The following is a 17,244-nucleotide window of genomic DNA, read 5'->3' as shown; positions in this document are numbered from 1 at the left end:
GTCAACGCAGGGTGGGACAAGGTAGGTAGCGGGACGCGCTAGTCATCGGCAGCCAGGGTGTCACAGACCGCCTCCGCAAGCTTAACTCTACGATAGCTCTCGTGCCCATGCGGCCCTCACCTGTCGACCAAAGAGCCGTTACCAGCATTCGACACTCACGGCGCCATGGCGTTCAAATTCTCGCTGGGCGCGGCAAAAGCCAACAAGGCGCAATTAACACCCAAGGCCAAAGAAGAAGAGGAAGCAAAGGCACGAGAGGAGAAGAATGCGCTCGACAAGGTCATGGCCGACTTCATGGAGGAGCATGGTGAGGATAAGAGCATTCTGGGAGAGTCTGAGCGAGACCATGCGGCCGAAGAAGATGTCTTTGTGCCTACCGGGAGCAAGAGACACTTCACGGGACGACAGAGGACAATGAAGAGCGGGCCAGGCACACTCGAACCTGAACCTTTAGATGGCTACCCAAGACCCAACGCTCCTCCTGGGCGATTAGCACCACAAATGCAGTCAAGATTCGGAGGCGCAGTTCCTACGGGTCCTGCAGCACTCGAGGCCCCGAAGCAGGCAGAGAATGTATTCTCGACACTCGTCGCGAAAGCCTCTAATCTCCCGCCAGCAATTGATCCGCGCCGAGTCGAAGACCTGTTCGCAGCATTTCCATCGCTCAAGGTCACCAAGGTCGAGAAGATTCCCCCGCAAGGCCCGTCTACGAAGGGGCGACCATCTGCGACGATGAAGGTTATATTCGACAAAGACGCCAATGCGCGGGACCTTGACGAGGCCATGAACAAGCTCAATGACAAGAAATATCTGGGCAAGGGATACTATCTACACTTGGACAGATACTTGGGCGGTCGGACAGTAGAGACGGCACAACGTAGCGAGCCGTTTGGCGCTCGCTGGCAGGCACCTGAGTCGCGCAAGGGGTATGCTCCTCCGCCGGATCTAGGTGGAGGGAGCAGGGATAGACCGCGCGAGGATACTGAACACCTGGTCATAACCGCAAACCAGCCGCCAGATCTTGCTACCCTCAGACTAGTCCATCAGACCATCGAAGGAGTCATAATCGGCGGTGTGGAGTTCGAAGCCGCACTAATGAACGATCCGCAGGTTCAAGATGAAGAGCGATTTGCTTGGCTCTATGACCAGAAGCACCCAGTCAATCGATATTACCGGTGGCGGTTACATCAGTTAGTCTGTGACACGGCGAATTCCGAGATCTTTGCCGGTCAAGGTTCTTGGATCGGCCCCCAGAATCTTGTTAACGAGTTTGCCGATCAATTGGGAGCCTTTGATGAGGAGGATGCATACCCTTCAAGCGAGGATGAAGATGATCAGGAGAAACCACAGTTCAGGCCCCTTCCGGTAGGAGACAACTACCCAGGTCGTGTCGACAATGGGCTTGGTATCATGAGCCCTCGCTCGCGGACATTGTTCCTTTGGCTAATTACGTCTTTACCACCTGGGAGCATCGTTGCAGATGACATCGCTGCTATTTCAGTCTTCGCAGTTGAACATGCCGCTCAGGGTATGGATGAGGTTATTCACATACTCATATCTAATATCATAGAACCGTTCCAGTTGACAGAGGCCAACCCAAGAAACCGTGCTGGCGATCCCGAAGGCAAGGACGATCTTAGGCGCCCCGACATACGACAGGTCACCTTGAATGCCCTCCGCATCATCTCAGACGTCCTTTTAGTCACCGCAAAGGAATCCGGTGTATCGTACAAGTACCGCCTTGCTATTGGAACCCAGCTGGTGGAGCGCAAAGTGTTCGAGCATCTCGAACAGCTCCCTAGTCGGCTGGAGATGGGACGTATGACGGAAAGGAGTTACAGAGACGAAGTCAACTTGATCCTTAAAGTCTGGCAGGATGAGCATCTATTCGATGATACAACACTCACTCACCTTGAAGAGGTGTTCAACGCGCGCGAGAGGCAGAAGGAGGAGCAGGAGCAAGCACGGCGGTTAGCGGAGAAGAGAAAGCGCAAGGGCAATGTGGTTCGCAAAGCTACTGCGGGTCCAGGTCCTAGCAACGAGGAAGAGGAGGTGGAGGTGGAAATGGATGTGGATGTGGATGAAGATGATGAATCACCAGCAGATCCAGCAGGGGACGCATCGACGGAAATACCTCAAGCAACAGCTCCGGAGGTAACCGCACTGGTCGATGAGGCTATGGTGTCTATAGAGCCTAAGAACGCCTCCCCAGAGGCTCTTGCTACATCGCCTGCGAATGAGCCACATGGAGAAACGGCAGCAGCACGGGCTCGCCGTCTGCGACCAAAAGCGGAAGACATGTTTGCTTCAGACGGAGAGTAGTAGCGTGATACAGGGTAGTAACTTTTGGTAACTTTGGAGTTGCAAAAGAGCACCCAAAGTGTACCTTCAGGGTTAAGTTTGAGCGGGAGAGTGCTGTGCTGTTTGGAGGATAGGCATTGGCATATTATGATACCCCAGATAGAATAGAACTGAATACCAATTCCAAGACTTTGGAACCGAAAACATCTTGTTTCATGTAACTGGCTTGGGCGACTCGCCAAGCGACCCGAGTGTCTGATCAAGTGCCCTCCGGCGTGTCTGAGTCTTTGTTGACATATTACCAGTCATAAGCTAAGCGGGCGAGCTGGAACAGATCTGACAGATAGAAAACCTCGCGATTCCTAGACGACACGTCGAAAGGACGTCTGACAACCTCAGGTTTGGGAAGAAGATGTGAGATCAGAGAAGCAGTCGACGATTGAGGAAGCCTGGCCGCTAAAAGAGGACCCAATCACGACCCCGCGCTTGATCGACTTCAATCGAGACGCTGTGCCCGATTTCGACGACAACACACCAGCTTTCTTCTCTCGCACTACAGCCGTTGACGTTGACGCGCAAAGCTCTTTGAGCTATCGATCAGGTGCCGTCGTGGCTCCTCCGTGATTGGCCCAAGCCTCCAGCCTTCGAAGCCTCCGAAGGCCCTACGCCAACAGCACAATCACATCTTCCTATTTGACCCCCGTCACCTCCAAGACGCCGCCAAATTACTCGCACAGCTCCCTCGCCGGCAGCTGCGGCTATCCGGTAGAGACGGTCTACCCAAGTTTGCCAAGCCTGAGCAGCTGAACCCCATCAACAAGCCATATCTCGACCCAGCAGCGGCATTACTAGTTCAGCATGCCGTGCTTTTTGGGGCTCGCCGTGTCGATTCATACTCCACAAGGGCCTTTGGCCGAGTACTCGATACAGAAGCAATCCAAGTTCCACCGGATCACGTCTTATATACCTGTCCCTCCAGCAAAAGTTCCGCCTGGTGCTACCAAGCCCGAACAGTCAACATTCGCGATATCAATCACACTACTAACGCCAGGTCTTCACGTCCCATATTCTACACCCAAGTCGACGGACGATGATCCCAACCCCAAAGCCAAAATCGTCGGCGGCCTCCCTGGCTATACTGGCGAGCGGGGCAAATACGGTCCCACGATAGCTCCCTACAAGCCTCTCACCACCTCGCCAAACGAAACAATCGCTGCATACATATACTTTGATGGACGCGGAAAAGAGGAAGTAGCGACTCTATTGCGTCGCGGCGAGGAGACGTGGGTGAATTCACGGTGGGTCAGCGTGCCAGAGTCTGAAGGCGGGGGCCTCGCAGAGCGCGAGTTCCTCTTCCGCGAGGTTGGACTCGAACGATGGCTAAACGGCCTGGATCTAGAGGGCAAAGACAAGGATGTGGCCGCCAAGATTGAGCGGAGAAAGCAGCGTCTGGAGAAGAAGCGAAGGAAGCGGAGAGAGGCGCGCGGCAGCAGTGACGAAGAAGACACGAAGGATTCAGGGAACGGCGTTCTGCGCTATGGCGAGAGCAAGGACGCGCCTGTCGAGACCCTGTCGGGCAACGACGAGTTCTTCACCACCGACTCGGACTCGGACGATGAACCCCCAATGCCCGAGGCGGCAGGACAGATCAAGGTCGCCCTGTTCCGCGTACTCGCATCTGGCGAAATCAAGCGCGGCGAGTACTCCCCACAGTTCGACGCGCACGACGACGACGAGCAGAACGGCACTGGAGAAGGTGAGGACATCGACCACACTACGAGCTTCGCAAAGCCCAAGACGCTAGATCCCAAGTCCATCAGCACTCAGACGGTGACCGGGATAGACCCACCGGATAAGCCATATGCTGTCTTTACCTTCCTGTACCGCGGAGAGCGTAAGTAACTACCGAGTTTTGGAATAAGCATGAGCTAAGTGTGACTAGGTCAACTGCGCAAGATGGGCATCTTGGACACTGAAAAGGCCGCCCAAGTCACTTCACCAGCAACCCGACGAAAATCAGGAGCGCTTGACTTTGGCAGTCTCAAACCCTTGAATGCCTCTAGCGGCACCAAGAACTTTGGCGGCTACCGAGATGGTTCAAAAACATCACCCAAGTCCAAGCTGAAGAGCGAGGGGGCTATGGACAGTGATGCAGATGACGATGACGAAATCAAGGTCGAGGATGCAGACGAGGATAATTATGAGAGTGGGAAGGGCATGCTCTCGCCCGAAGACGCCCTCAAGCAGGGTGAGCTTGCTGAGGGCGTGCGGAAGATCAAGGTACGACAAAGTTTGAGGACTTGTGTTTATCCCGCTAACACTAAACCAGCTGAAACGCCAGCATTCCGCCGAACCACTGGGTCGCCCTTCAGCATCCCCTGCAGCGGACTCGTCTACCTCTCCTCTATCTGGCACACCCGCCCCGGGCGCTTCGGCAGCAAGCGAAGCGTCGTCGTCCGCCACTGCTAAGGCGTCGGCCGAACTCAGTACTGCAGGGTCTATAGCATCCCCTTTCAAGAAGCAACGAGCTTCTTTACCTGGCTTCGACGACAACGTGCGCAAGAGTTTAGGACAGGCGCTTCTCAGCGCACAGAAGGAGCGGGGTAACTCGGATGGCAACATACCGACCATCGAGACAAGCATGGAGGAAGATGATGAATTGTGATTTTGGGAACCGAGGTTCTAGAGCGCATTCGGGTGATGGAGAAGATTGAGGAAATACACTAGCACGAGTCTGCCGAAATAAGACGACAGAAATCTCATCTTTGCGATGCAGCGAACCATGACACATGACACATCACTTCAAGACTACACGACGATACCACGCGGCGCCCGTTGCGGCCCGGCATCTCCTACCAAGGCGCATCTGGGAAACATTGAAAATACGAAAGGTTGGATACGGGTTTTTTGGGGGTGGGGGGGGGGGGGGGGGGGTGGGGGGGGGGGGGGGGGGGGGGGGGGGGGGGGGCAACCTTTGATTCCTCGGCGGCAGGCCTGTACATGCTTGATGTTTCATATGTTCAATCCTCATTGGAAAGCAAGGCTGAGCGCCATGGCAGCAAGCGAATAGAGAAAGCCTGAGCGACTGTTTGCTTTGTGGAGCTAAATTTTTGTCGATGGAGCATAGTACTTTAGGGTAGCTAAGAGAATAGTGCCTTGCAACAGTTTTGTGCTTTCTTGGTGACTAGTGTCGATTGTGATAACACATGTATTCATCTACAGCTTAAACTCGGAGCTGCCGAGCTCCCAGCCCATTCCTCCACCGTCTCTTCTGCTAGCTAGCTTCTCAGCGAGATGAAGCTTCTTGTCCCGATTCCTTTCTGTACACAGCTCATACACTGTGCTCAAGTTGAATACTAGAGAGTGAAAGGGCGGGCTCTGATCCACAAGCTCACTCAAGAGATCCCGGGCGTCTGAGATTCGGCCCGTGTAGAGCAAACACACTGCCAAGTTCTGCATGACCATGGCGTCGTCCGGGAAGCTTTCATGCAGAGCACGAAACGACGAGGCTGCGGCCTCGTAGTCTGAATCTGCGAGTTGGATCAGTGCGTCCATTGTGCCGTCTACGAGCTTGTCTGCTGAGGCATGTGAGGCGCGAGAGAGACAGCGGCGGGCGGCTTGGATGTCGCCGACACGGAGCCATACGAATGTCTCCATGAGCAAGATGACTCTTGCATCAGCTGTGTCTGCAGTCTCTTCCGAGCATGACAGGGTGCCTAGATGGCGACCCGCGCCCTCAAGGTCGCCCATCTCGACCAGCACATTGGCTACGCGGATGCCGCACTCGTGGAGTCGACGGCGCCAGAGGTTCTTGTCGTCGGCAAAGGTGGACTTGATGATGCTCTCCCTGCACTCGCGCGCGAGCTCATAGTAGCCCATTATGCCCTTCCGCCACTCGCCATAGCCCAGCGCAGTGAGTCTCACAGCCAAAAGGCGCAGGTCCCAGGGCACGATGTGCACGTTGGTCAAGGGGTGGCGGTAGAAGGCGCTCTCTAGGTCACCCAATAGCTTCGACTCCTGCGCCGCAAGCGCGTGTTCCTCGATGAGACACAGACACGCGAGGCGCACATGGACGAGGTGGAACAGTGTCTCATAGTCGGTCGGCGCGGCGGCAGTGACTATGTTGCGGGCCGCGGCTATGGCTGCGAGGCGGTAGTGGCCCGACAGCAGCAGCGTGTCGAGAGGGGACGAGACGGATGGGGCGTTTGGGGCGTTTAAGAAGGGCTGCGGGACGTTGGCCGCGGGCAGGGCGTGGTATGCCGCGGGGTCTTGGAGGAAGGAGAAGTCCATAGAGGGCATGTCGATGCCGCGAGAGGGTCCATCTTGGAGTTGCGGGCTTGCCTCAGCACCGCGCACTGGAGACAGGACGCGTGAAGGGAGGCTGGGCGGCGCACTCTCTGCCAGCGGACTGTATGGTGTGGAGTGTGGTCAGGACGTGTTTTCTTGCAGTTCGTATTATGCCAGCGTGTCGGCTGAATGGAACGGGTGCATACTCGTCTACTACATGGTTGTCGTCATTGTCGTCATCGTCGTCACTGTCGAGGGGCCCACGAGTAGAGCGCCTGGGGATAGCGACTGGCTCGTGTTAACCCTTGGTGTTGTATATACGAGAGGGGGGCACAAGCAGGGAGTTTTCACCTCTGCGTCGCTCATCGCCGCTTAGGACACGGCCATGGTTGCCCGCGCGTGCTGGAGGCGGTGGGGCTTGCATAGTCCTCCTCCTCTCGTCGTTCTCTTGCCGGCACCGGTTATGAAGCACGAGTAGAGAGTGAATGGCCCGCGGTCCGATCTTCGGCGCTGGGTTGTGGGGTAAGCCAATCACGAGGGCTGCTAACTAACAGCGATGACTCCACTCTCCACTCATTTTTGGCTGCTGCCCTGGGCTCTTCTTCAGTCTCAAAGGGCCAGCCAGCAGGCGAAGCTTGACTCTTAATTCACCACAGCAGAAACACGCCCTTTGTTTTTGCTGCTCTTGCTGCTGCTGACTGCTGCTTTCTCTTCTCTCCACTCAGCGCGTTATCATATATATATTATATAGTCCTGCGAGGACCGCCCTCCCTCGCCATGCAGCAATCACGCACACGAGCCATCGCCGCTCTCAAGGGCTCACGCACCACCACCTTTTCCACCTCCGCACAAAGATGCGCCGTCTCGCCATTCCGCAGGCCTGCGCAAGCAATCACACAGAAGGTCGTCGCTGAAGATGCGAAGCGGCCTCAGAGCACCGCGGCCGCCGCCTCACAACCCCAGGCGCGCCCAAGACCTGCGCCCGCCTTCAATCGCGAGGACTATGGCGACGTCCAGCCATTGAAGCCATACCGCAGCCCCGCAATGGACCACTCCTTCGTTGGCATGACAGGCGGGGAGATCTTTCACGAAATGATGCTCCGCCAGGGTGTCAAGCACATTTGTACGCCACGTCCCCAACTGCCATGCTCGCTTCCAAAATGCTCTCACTAACAACATGACTCAGTCGGCTACCCAGGCGGTGCCATTCTCCCCGTCTTCGATGCCATCTACCAGTCAAAACACTTCGACTTCATCCTGCCACGGCATGAGCAGGGTGCCGGCCACATGGCCGAGGGTTATGCCCGCGCCAGTGGCAAGCCCGGTGTGGTGCTCGTCACCTCGGGGCCTGGTGCCACCAATGTCGTCACACCTATGCAGGATGCCCTGATGGACGGAACACCTCTAGTTGTCTTCTGCGGGCAGGTCGTCACGAGCGCAATTGGGTCCGACGCTTTCCAAGAGGCCGACATGGTGGGCATCACAAGGCCATGCACCAAGTGGAACGTTTTGGTCAAGAATATTGCAGAGCTGCCGAGGAGAATCAACGAGGCGTTTGAGATTGCGACAAGCGGACGCCCGGGACCTGTCCTGGTTGATCTGCCAAAGGATGTCACAGCCAGCATCCTCTCAAGACCCATTCCCATGAGCAGCTCTCTCCCAACCTCTGTGAGCGCAGCAACGCTCGCGGCAAGAGAACTGAGCAAGCAACAGCTTGACACCTCCATCAGGAGATCTGCCAACTTGATCAACATGGCGAAGAAGCCTGTCATCTATGCCGGACAGGGCATTCTCCAGACAGAGAATGGTCCTGAGATTCTAAAGGAGCTCTCGGAGAAGATGCAGATTCCCGTCACCACCACGCTGCAAGGCCTCGGAGGATTCGATGAACTCGACCCCAAGTCCCTGCACATGCTTGGTATGCACGGCTCGGCATACGCCAACATGGCTATGCAGGAGGCCGACCTCATCCTCGCCCTTGGTGCCCGCTTTGACGACCGCATCACAGGCGCCATCGCCAAATTTGCTCCCGCCGCGAAAGCTGCCGCAGCCGAAGGCCGAGGTGGAATCATCCACTTCGAAATCATGCCCAAGAACATCAACAAGGTCGTGCAGGCGACTGAGGCTGTCGAGGGCGACGTTGGCACCAATCTTACCCAGCTCATTCCGCTCCTAAATACCGTAAAGGAGAGGCCGGAATGGTTCGCCCAAATTGCAGACTGGAAGGAGCGCTTCCCGTGGGCATACGAGAAGGAGGGCGAGAATGGCCTCATCAAGCCGCAGACCGTCATGGAGACACTGTCCAATCTCACAGCACACAACAAGCATGAGACCATCCTTACAACCGGTGTCGGTCAGCATCAGATGTGGTGCGCCCAGCACTACCGGTGGCGATACCCACGTACCATGATCACCTCTGGTGGTCTCGGCACCATGGGCTATGGTCTTCCCGCCGCCATCGGCGCCAAGGTCGCCCGTCCCGAGTGCACAGTCATCGACATTGACGGCGATTCCTCTTTCAGCATGACGCTGACCGAGCTGTCTACTGCCGCAGAGTTCAACATTGGCGTAAAGATCATCATCCTCAACAACGAGGAGCAGGGCATGGTCACGCAATGGCAAACGCTCTTCTACACGGACCGTTTCTCGCATACGCACCAGCGGAACGCCGATTTCGTGAAGCTGGGTGACGCCATGGGCGTTCAGGCGCAGCGCTGCATCAAGCCTGACGAGTTGGAGGACAAGCTCAAGTGGCTCCTCAACACCGACGGTCCGGCGCTCCTGGAGATTGTGACGGATCAGAAGGTGCCTGTGCTGCCCATGGTGCCCGCGGGCAGTGCGCTACATGAGTTTATGGTCTATGACGAGAGTAAGTCATTATCCTACACCATCATCCTACCTGAAACTCGGCATACTAACAACGTCGCAGAAACGATAAAAGATCGCAGAGCCCAAACCAAAGATCGATCAGGCCGCTAAGCCTCTTGGCCCAGTTATATCCCCTTTCCTCCCCCGCGTGTAAATTTCTCTTCCTTGTATGTACATTGAGTCAGGTACCGGCGTTCTTTATCCCATTTTCCGGTGGAGCGCTTTTCCCCTGAAAAAAAGTTCGACAAGTTAAAAGTGAAATATTTGGATGTTTCTATATGAATCAGGCTTTCCTTTCCAAACTGGAGAGGAAATTATGGGGATTTCGAATCATGATATATTCCGTTTTTAAGCATCGAGGTTTATCCTGCATGGCGGTTGGGTTGCGCTGGTTTGACGTTCTTGAAAATGGAGACCTGAGGACTTGGTCCGTGTTTTGCAGTCTTGTGGATGGAAATATACACACCGTTTTTGTGCGCAGATGAAACTATCTTTTTTTCTGCACGCAACATGCTCACTTCCAAGTACATCACTGTCACAGCCCAAAGAATGAACCTGAGAGAGAGATAAGACTTTTTGATTCTCATCTTTCGCCGCCATCTAGGGCTGGCCACTCGATCAATGCATATGCATGTCTAAAACGCCAGGGGGACATGCCACTATCCGGGCAGCCACCCATGCACAAGGCTCTACGGCCGGGTTCTACAAACTTTTTAAAAAAAAAACCCGCACTACATGAAATCGCTAATTCCGCAATGACCCCTCAGCTCGCCAGCGGACCAAATAAGGAAAGTCATTATATCGCATCATCTCTCAGACTCTTCTTCTCACTCTTTGACACGGTTCAGCTTTGGGCGAAAAGCCTACTCCCGCTTATACTGGAATCGGTCGGCAGGTCCCGGCGCGGGCGGGCTCTGGCCCCTATACGGGTTGTTCGAATACCCCTGCTGAGCATCCCAGCGCCTCTCTCCCTCATCTTCCTCCACCTGCGGTGCTGGAGGGAGGCCTCCTGACCGTGGTGGTGGCACCATGGTCTGATACGTGTACTCCTCTACATGGCCCGTCGAGATGGACGTAGGCGAACCGGGCGCAGTACTCCGTGTGATGGTTGGCGGAGGCATAGCCGGTGGGCCAGGTGGTGCTGCGTATTGGCCACTCATAGTGTGTACTGGAAGAGGCAGAGGTGGCGGAAGATTCTGTCGAGATATATCGCCCGAGGGACGCGAGCTATATGGCGAGAGGGTGGTACCTCCCTTGCGCTTGCCGGAAGAGCTCACCTTGTGTAGCAAGCCGCGGACTTCATCCAGATCGGCTCGAGCATCCGAATTACTTCTGCCGAGTGTACTAACATCGTCGCGCGCCTCCCAGGTATCGTCGCGAATGGGATCTGCTCCGGGTCGGCGGTTGGTCAACGAATTCACGGCGTTGTCTTCTCCGACATTGACGCCGAGATAGTCGGTACTAGTAGACTTGCCCTTGTCATTGTCCTCGGGCTTGTTCAGGGGATGCAGACGAGCGGCATCAGCATCCTCTTGGTACTTCTTGTATGCTGCAATAGCCTCGGCAGGCGGAACGGCCACAGACCACGTGGGCTTGTCTTGCGATCCTAGGGCGGCATCTGAGCCCGCTGGACCATTGATAGGAACCTTGCGCAACGCAAGCACCAAAGCGCACATGAACTTGGATCGTCGAGACGCGCGGAGAGTTTCGTTGGACCAATTGCTCTTGTGTTGGATCTCGACGCGTAGCTCGAGCTTGTTCATCTCTGCGATGCTGACGACCTCGATGTTGATATCGGAGTGGAAGTCGCGGCTGTTGATAGGATCGTGAACAAAGTTGGACATCTCCAATTTCAACAGGTTGACATCCTCGAACGACGTATCGAAAGCACAAAATACGGATACCTGCTCCCTCATGGCCTTGCTGCGCGTAATGTTTTCTACCCATAGACTGTTCAAAACGATATTCGGAATCTGAACCGTCTTACCGTTAGTAACACGCTTGAACACCGTATAGAGTAGGGCAATGTGTTCAACGGTGAGCTGCTCCAGAGTGATGTCGACACGATCGCCGATATCGTAAGGATGCTTGACGAATAGAAAGATGCAGGAACCCAGAACTTCTTGGGCAGTAGTCGCGAAAACGAAGGACAGCGACAGGAGGGCAGTGGCAGACGTCGTGAGCGTGGCGCGAAAGCCTGGGGCAAGGAAGGCGACTAGGCTGTATTAGCATATCATAATCTGGTGTCAAACCATGAGTACTCACTAAAGACGAAGATGCAGACGATCAGAGCAATCGTCAGAATCAGACCGTCAAGCGCGTTGATAGCTTGGTCAACATCGTGCATGCTGGTGTTGATTGACTTGCGCTGTCTGGCATAGTCGGTCACCGTAAGGATCATCTCGTCGAGACTGATGTCGCCGTTTCCGTCGCGGTCAAGTGCAGCGAAGCACTCCTCGGCCTCCTCTTCGCGTTGGGGGCCCATGACCTCGACAAAATCCTCCAGGTACAGCTCGTTCTTGCCTTCAACGACAAAGGACATCCAGATTCGCCTTGCGAGGGCCTCGGCGCTCTTGTTCCGCTCCAGAGCGGTCAAAACGACGGAATGAGCCGAGTTCGGATCGAACACCTTCTTGCCCGTAATCTCAGAAGCAATGGTACCAAAGACTGAAGTGATCTTATCTCCAATTCGGCCAGCATCTCGCCCAACCTCCTGGATCAGGCGCATGGGTGTTTTACTGCCTGAACGGCCATGCTTGCGGGTTCCCTTTTTGCTGCCAAGGCCTAGATCAAGAATCGTGTCCTGAATAATGTAGTCCTCCTCTGCGAATTCGTTGCAGTAAGCTGGGAATAGAGACCTCGAGGTGTCATATAGAACACCGAGGAGGTAGATGTTGTGCTTGGACTCTTTAATCTTGCCATCGAATTGCTTTCGGTGGTAGCTGATGCTAATCAACTGGATCAAGACGCGTTCGGCGAGAACGATAATGGTGCACACAAGCAGAGCAAGGAGAACAGACTGCATTGTGTCGATCCATGCCGGTTTAGTCTGTCCTTCCTTGAGAGGCAAGGGTCGAACAAGTGCGGGGAACGTGGCCTGGTTGACGATCATCCACAGGACGAACGACAGGGGCTTTTCTATAGCTCGTAGAAGGAGAGCGTATTTCTTGACACCAGGGCTGACTACACCAATCAGGAACTCGAAGACGTTGGGGAGGAAGTGAGCGACGATCTTCATGACCCAGAAACTGAGCCAGACTGGTATGATATGTTAGTATGTAGGATGTTGGACTGGATAATGAGCACTCACTGATTTCGATCCATATCCAGAACTTCTTCTGCTCGGTGCCGCTGATTGAGCCTGTGATTGTGCCTGTTTGCGACAGAATGATGGGAATAGCCAGCAGAAGAGCGACAGGCGCAACATAGATCATGTAGCGCGTGATGATGCTGTAGTTGAGAATCTTGGTGTAAACCCTGCCCATATGATTCAAAGCCGTCTTCTCTCCTTGGTGAGGGCGTTCAGGCAATGGCGCTCCCGTCTGCGAGTCGACCTTTGCCAGCCTCCTGCGTCCTCTATGGAACATGCCCGTCTTTTCAGACTTGTCCTCTTTCGAGGTAGGCGATTGTGAGGGCGTGTGACTGACGACAGTCTGGAGGGGGATGTCATTGGTTCGGCCGTCCATGTCTTCGTTGGTGCCGTTGAGCGGTTGAAAGCCGTAGTGGGATTGGCGAAAGGACCTCTGGGAGGGAGATCGTTGATTGCTTGTCATAAGGAAAGAGATCTAGTAGACGGTCGTACTGGGCGATGTCGTCACCGCCAAACGCAACAGTGGGCAAATGGAATGCAGGACCCGAGACGTTCAGTAGTGGAGAGGGCAGCGGGAAAGGCCGGCAAGGAATGTGCGTCGAGCACTTTCACTATGCGGATCGCGTCGTGGGACGGTGGAGAAACGCGTACAGCCAGGGATTGGACTAAGAAACAACTGCCAGGCCAGGTCACCAAGGAAACAAGAAGAGGTAGGAAACGAGCCTGGAGCTCTCGGAGAGACACAATGGCGCAAAGCAGAGGTGAACGAGTGCGGGTGAAGAAGAAAACTTAAGGAGAAGGACATTCTTCAAAGACGACAGACACAGCGCCCCCGGACCCGCAATTGCATCGTTCCTGCAGGGAATCGATGGTGCAGAAGCCACAGACAGGCAGTGAAACCGCGCTAAGGCTCGCCACGGGCAAATCGGGGAGGAGCCCTGTCACGGCAAAGGCCCGGGAAAACCTGCAAAAATCGTCGATCTTGCCAACTTCATTTTTGCTCAGTCCAACAGGCGAGCTGGGCTGGGAGATGCCCTTCATCTGCTCCACCAGCATCTCGGGTGAGAATTCTCAATCGGGATCATACGCAACCCCTGATGAGGATCCCATCTGGCCAATTCCCCCAGTCGTACGCGTTTGGATGCGCTTCGAAAAAAACTAAATATTGGTTGAGGTCAACGTTTATGGTATAGGCATTGATGTACCTCGCGCTCCATGATCCTACAGAAGCTCTCCACAATGGTATGACGTCGGTGCGTGACGTGTCGCCATCTTTAGATCGAAAGAAACTACCCGAGATGCAGTGCTGGTGTGGTGCCTTGGTTGCGAGGCAGCGAACTGCCCACAAATGCACAATCCAAGTTTATGAGGTCCCAACACAGTGGCGCGCGTCTCTGTCATTTCCAATTCAACAAGATGGCTTGATATTGAAGCTTTGATTTGCCTTTTCCAAGAGCAGGGTATGACTTGGCGCGAGGGGACCCTGGAGGCATGCAGGGCCTCAACGGCTAATTGTAAACCCAGCAACCAGGACGCTGAGCAACAACAGCAATTCCTTGGAGTTCTCTCGCTTGCAAGATCAAGATCACGATCACGATATTGCGTGGAGTATTTGGTCCCCTGTCATAGTGGGAGATGCTTGTGGGACCGGCAACCGAACACGTGGCTCACAAGAACAAAGAACGCGCATCCTTTGATCCTTGTTGGTCAAACATACCTCCTCACTTTGTTGTATGGCATCACTTACACCACACTTAAGAGACAGACAGAGAGCAGACAAGTCTACAGCCGCCACGCGATGGCAAAAAAGCGGCTATTCTTAGCAGGTCAAACCCGCCACAGTCATCAAAACACGCACTAGCTACCCACAGCTACGGCTCACATATTGGAGATCGTCAAAACGTTCCCCACAAAACTCATACATGGAAGCGTATGCATAAGGAAAGAGTATAATGTATCAAGATTTGCGTCCCCGCTTGATTTCCAACTACCATGGCGACGATCCATCTACAAATCATAACTTCGTAAAAATGGAGCATTTCCCATTTCCTTCCCCCAAGTTGCTGTGCAATATGCTTTCACGACTCCAGAACTCCATGCTCTCATGCAATGCAAACCTTCCGTCCTCCCGAGATAATTTTACAAGAAGAGAAATGCACATTCCTCAGTCTGCACACTTAGCTGTTCCCGCAAAGTGTGAGTCCAGCAATAACACACCATCCCCAGTTCCATCTTGTCGCACTGATCAGATCATCCACATTGAGCATGCCAACACCAGCATCCATCAGCGTCCGCCACACGCTGTCCCTCAGCGAAATCGGCCAAGGCGGTGTATCCCAGTACCGACTCTTCAAGCCCTTCTCTTGCGCGGCATCCACTTGGCCTTTGATCGTGTCAAATTGCTTGCGAGATAGCCCGTTCATCGTCCAGATTCTACCGATTGCCGATTTGATATTGGTGGAAGCGTAGTAGCTATTAGTAGCGTTGTATTTGGCGTCGGAGATGGAGAGCAAAGGGGCGTCGAAGAAGACGAAGCGGTTGGTAGCGTTTTGCTGCACCAGATCGAATGGTGTGTTCCCCGTGCCCACGACAGTCAACGGTCCCTGGATCAGTTTCTCGCCGTCATAGTACGTGAGCCAGTTTCTGTCGCGGAGCGGTTGGAGTTGCGAGAGGAGGACTGGCCATATCTCACGGCCCTTGGATTTGAAGTCGATGAGTAGGATCGTGGAGATATTCGGATCGGATTCGAAAAGGCCAGTCTCCCTGTCTTCTGTTGATGCTGCAGACACGTTTCGGTTTTCGAAAATGTTGGTCAGTGGATCGAGGTATAAGCTTCTTAACGTTCGCACTCTTTTCGTGGATTTCCACGAGTGACTAACAAGCAGCTCCTTTTCTTCGGTCAACCACACATCTGCCTCGACGCTCACACAGCCCACCGCGAGAGCTGCATAGAGCGGAACGGCGCGCCAGTAATCGTTGTGCGAGTGGCAGTTTTTTGGGACAATGTCGCGGCTGAAATCATCTCTCCAATCGAATTTGAATGCGCCCTTCGAGTCCGGCTCTTTCCAGGTCTCAACAATGTGTTGCAGTCCGCTATGGCCTGGTGGAGGGGCAAGACGACGTCTTAGTGTGGTGACGAAGGATACATACACACTACTCCATGTCAGCGATGCAATGGGTCTGATGCGGTTATTAGTCCTTACACTCCGGCAATGACGCCGAATATCGCCAAAACAACGACTACGACTCCTACTCTTTGACAACAGCGCCTTCTTCTTGCTCTCCTCTCTGGTACTGACTCTTCGCGATCTCTTGATGGCAATCCACACCACCAGCTCAAGTCACTGCGCCATGAACTTGGCCCGCTGCGCCGATACCACTCTGACTTCTTTCGTCCCTCAATCTCTTCTAAACTTATGGCACTCGAATCCTGACTTCCCGTCTCATCCTCATCATCGTGGAACCTGCGCGGAGTACCGTCCCCGCTCACCATCCTAAGAAATACCGGTCGTACAGCAACAACAGGCTCGGATTTCGTTTTTTCTGGTGCCTGCTCCATGGTCCAAGATTAACGCCGAACAACGCGACAACAACAGTGCAACAAAACTTGAGAAGCCTCAAAAACAAAACTGCGGGGAACTGCCATCTCAAGAGCACATCATGTCCGGGGTGGCGGAGTTCTGGACTTCCAGATTGCGGCACTACGCTAGCCGCATCAGGCTGGAAGAGCGATATTGGGACCAGTCTTCCACAAAGTACAAGGCCGTGCCGAATCGTGAGGCTCGGGAAGATTTCGGAGCAGTGTAGAAGAATTCGGTACTCACCTTTCTCGTTGTGGCATCAATGGGTCCGTCGTACCATCGAACAAAGAAACCAGCAGACGAGTGGAGGGGATATATACCTCCGCATGCATACGGCCCCCAACTACTCGGGAAGACTTAAAAGAACTACCTGCTTATTACTCTGGGTCCCCATGCGAGTACGCCTGGCTATTGTCCTGGGAACCTGGAACATGCTGACAGCTTACGGGCTACGATCCAGTAGAGCCCGACACGGGCGATTCACAAGATCGGTTCCTGTGACACTACCAAACGGGAGGCGCCTGCACGCCAGAGGATTGATCGCGATTAGTGAGACATTAATTTTCCGACCCATTTTCAGAGGTTGATGGAAAATACCAATGCTTGAGACCCCGGGGCCATTGAACAAGCTTTGTTGTCGAACTTTGGTTGCCGCTCAGCCCCAGGGTGGAGCTGGAATCAAGCAATAGGATAAGGCGCCGCCCTAGGACCGCGCTATCGTTGAACATGTCGCCAGACTGGCAATGGTGTCGTGCTCAAGATGCGCTTGGGCGTTGTACATTCGCCGTTTAGAAATGCTTGAATAAGCGACGAGGTTATGCAAAGTTCACACCTGGGCAGCGTGTCGGTGTGAGAGCGCGTAGATCTAGGGCGGATTCAAGGCGACCACCCGCAGCA

At 54.4% G+C, this 17,244-nt stretch overlaps 7 protein-coding genes across 7 annotated transcripts; 4 read left to right on the top strand and 3 right to left on the bottom strand.

The window, feature by feature from the left end:
• Window positions 1–126: 126 nt before the first annotated feature.
• On the top strand, window positions 127–2,499 carry K460DRAFT_370111 (uncharacterized protein). Its single transcript, XM_040934089.1, has one exon. The coding sequence runs from the start codon at window positions 166–168 to the stop codon at window positions 2,320–2,322; it is 2,157 nt and encodes a 718-aa protein (XP_040784672.1). The 5' UTR covers window positions 127–165; the 3' UTR covers window positions 2,323–2,499.
• A 230-nt stretch (window positions 2,500–2,729) lies between these two features.
• Window positions 2,730–5,218, top strand: K460DRAFT_370110 (uncharacterized protein). The gene is made up of 3 exons (XM_040934088.1): window positions 2,730–4,195; window positions 4,244–4,581; window positions 4,631–5,218. The coding sequence occupies exons 1-3, from the start codon at window positions 3,160–3,162 to the stop codon at window positions 4,964–4,966; spliced, it is 1,710 nt and encodes a 569-aa protein (XP_040784671.1). The 5' UTR covers window positions 2,730–3,159; the 3' UTR covers window positions 4,967–5,218.
• A 40-nt stretch (window positions 5,219–5,258) lies between these two features.
• K460DRAFT_370109 (uncharacterized protein) lies at window positions 5,259–6,878 on the bottom strand. The gene has a single exon (XM_040934087.1). The coding sequence runs from the start codon at window positions 6,598–6,600 to the stop codon at window positions 5,518–5,520; it is 1,083 nt and encodes a 360-aa protein (XP_040784670.1). The 5' UTR covers window positions 6,601–6,878; the 3' UTR covers window positions 5,259–5,517.
• A 487-nt stretch (window positions 6,879–7,365) lies between these two features.
• On the top strand, window positions 7,366–9,567 carry K460DRAFT_292018 (acetolactate synthase; the record flags this gene model as incomplete). The annotated part of the gene is made up of 3 exons (XM_040929329.1): window positions 7,366–7,711; window positions 7,775–9,457; window positions 9,518–9,567. The coding sequence occupies 3 exons, from the start codon at window positions 7,366–7,368 to the stop codon at window positions 9,565–9,567; spliced, it is 2,079 nt and encodes a 692-aa protein (XP_040784669.1).
• Window positions 9,568–10,319: 752 nt separating this feature from the next.
• K460DRAFT_358762 (uncharacterized protein) lies at window positions 10,320–13,142 on the bottom strand (the record flags this gene model as incomplete). The annotated part of the gene is made up of 3 exons (XM_040932137.1): window positions 10,320–11,671; window positions 11,722–12,714; window positions 12,767–13,142. 3 exons carry the CDS (start codon window positions 13,140–13,142, stop codon window positions 10,320–10,322), a joined length of 2,721 nt encoding a protein of 906 aa, XP_040784668.1.
• A 1,460-nt stretch (window positions 13,143–14,602) lies between these two features.
• On the bottom strand, window positions 14,603–16,406 carry K460DRAFT_319857 (uncharacterized protein). Its single transcript, XM_040930438.1, has 2 exons — window positions 15,970–16,406; window positions 14,603–15,919 (listed from the first exon to the last, which is right to left on the bottom strand). The coding sequence occupies exons 1-2, from the start codon at window positions 16,323–16,325 to the stop codon at window positions 14,944–14,946; spliced, it is 1,332 nt and encodes a 443-aa protein (XP_040784667.1). The 5' UTR covers window positions 16,326–16,406; the 3' UTR covers window positions 14,603–14,943.
• A 311-nt stretch (window positions 16,407–16,717) lies between these two features.
• On the top strand, window positions 16,718–16,956 carry K460DRAFT_370104 (uncharacterized protein). The gene has a single exon (XM_040934086.1). It carries the CDS (start codon window positions 16,740–16,742, stop codon window positions 16,932–16,934), a length of 195 nt encoding a protein of 64 aa, XP_040784666.1. The 5' UTR covers window positions 16,718–16,739; the 3' UTR covers window positions 16,935–16,956.
• The last annotated feature ends 288 nt before the right edge of the window (window positions 16,957–17,244 follow it).

This window comes from Cucurbitaria berberidis (genome assembly GCF_010015615.1).
Source record: "Cucurbitaria berberidis CBS 394.84 unplaced genomic scaffold K460scaffold_5, whole genome shotgun sequence".
NCBI classification, from domain to species: Eukaryota; Fungi; Ascomycota; class Dothideomycetes; order Pleosporales; family Cucurbitariaceae; genus Cucurbitaria; species Cucurbitaria berberidis.
The sequence above is the reverse complement of the archived record's forward strand: the minus strand, read 5'-3'. Positions and strand labels throughout refer to the sequence as shown.

Coding starts and splice junctions, on each gene's coding strand:
- K460DRAFT_319857 (XM_040930438.1), bottom strand. CDS start 16,325: ATGGAGCAGGCACCAGAAAAAACGAAATCCGAGCCTGTTGTTGCTGTA. Junction 15,920..15,969: donor TTCGGCGTCATTGCCGGAGT/GTAAGGACTAAT, acceptor GACATGGAGTAG/TGTGTATGTATCCTTCGTCA.
- K460DRAFT_370109 (XM_040934087.1), bottom strand. CDS start 6,600: ATGCCCTCTATGGACTTCTCCTTCCTCCAAGACCCCGCGGCATACCAC.
- K460DRAFT_370111 (XM_040934089.1), top strand. CDS start 166: ATGGCGTTCAAATTCTCGCTGGGCGCGGCAAAAGCCAACAAGGCGCAA.
- K460DRAFT_370110 (XM_040934088.1), top strand. CDS start 3,160: ATGCCGTGCTTTTTGGGGCTCGCCGTGTCGATTCATACTCCACAAGGG. Junction 4,196..4,243: donor CTTCCTGTACCGCGGAGAGC/GTAAGTAACTAC, acceptor AAGTGTGACTAG/GTCAACTGCGCAAGATGGGC. Junction 4,582..4,630: donor AGGGCGTGCGGAAGATCAAG/GTACGACAAAGT, acceptor ACACTAAACCAG/CTGAAACGCCAGCATTCCGC.
- K460DRAFT_370104 (XM_040934086.1), top strand. CDS start 16,740: ATGCGAGTACGCCTGGCTATTGTCCTGGGAACCTGGAACATGCTGACA.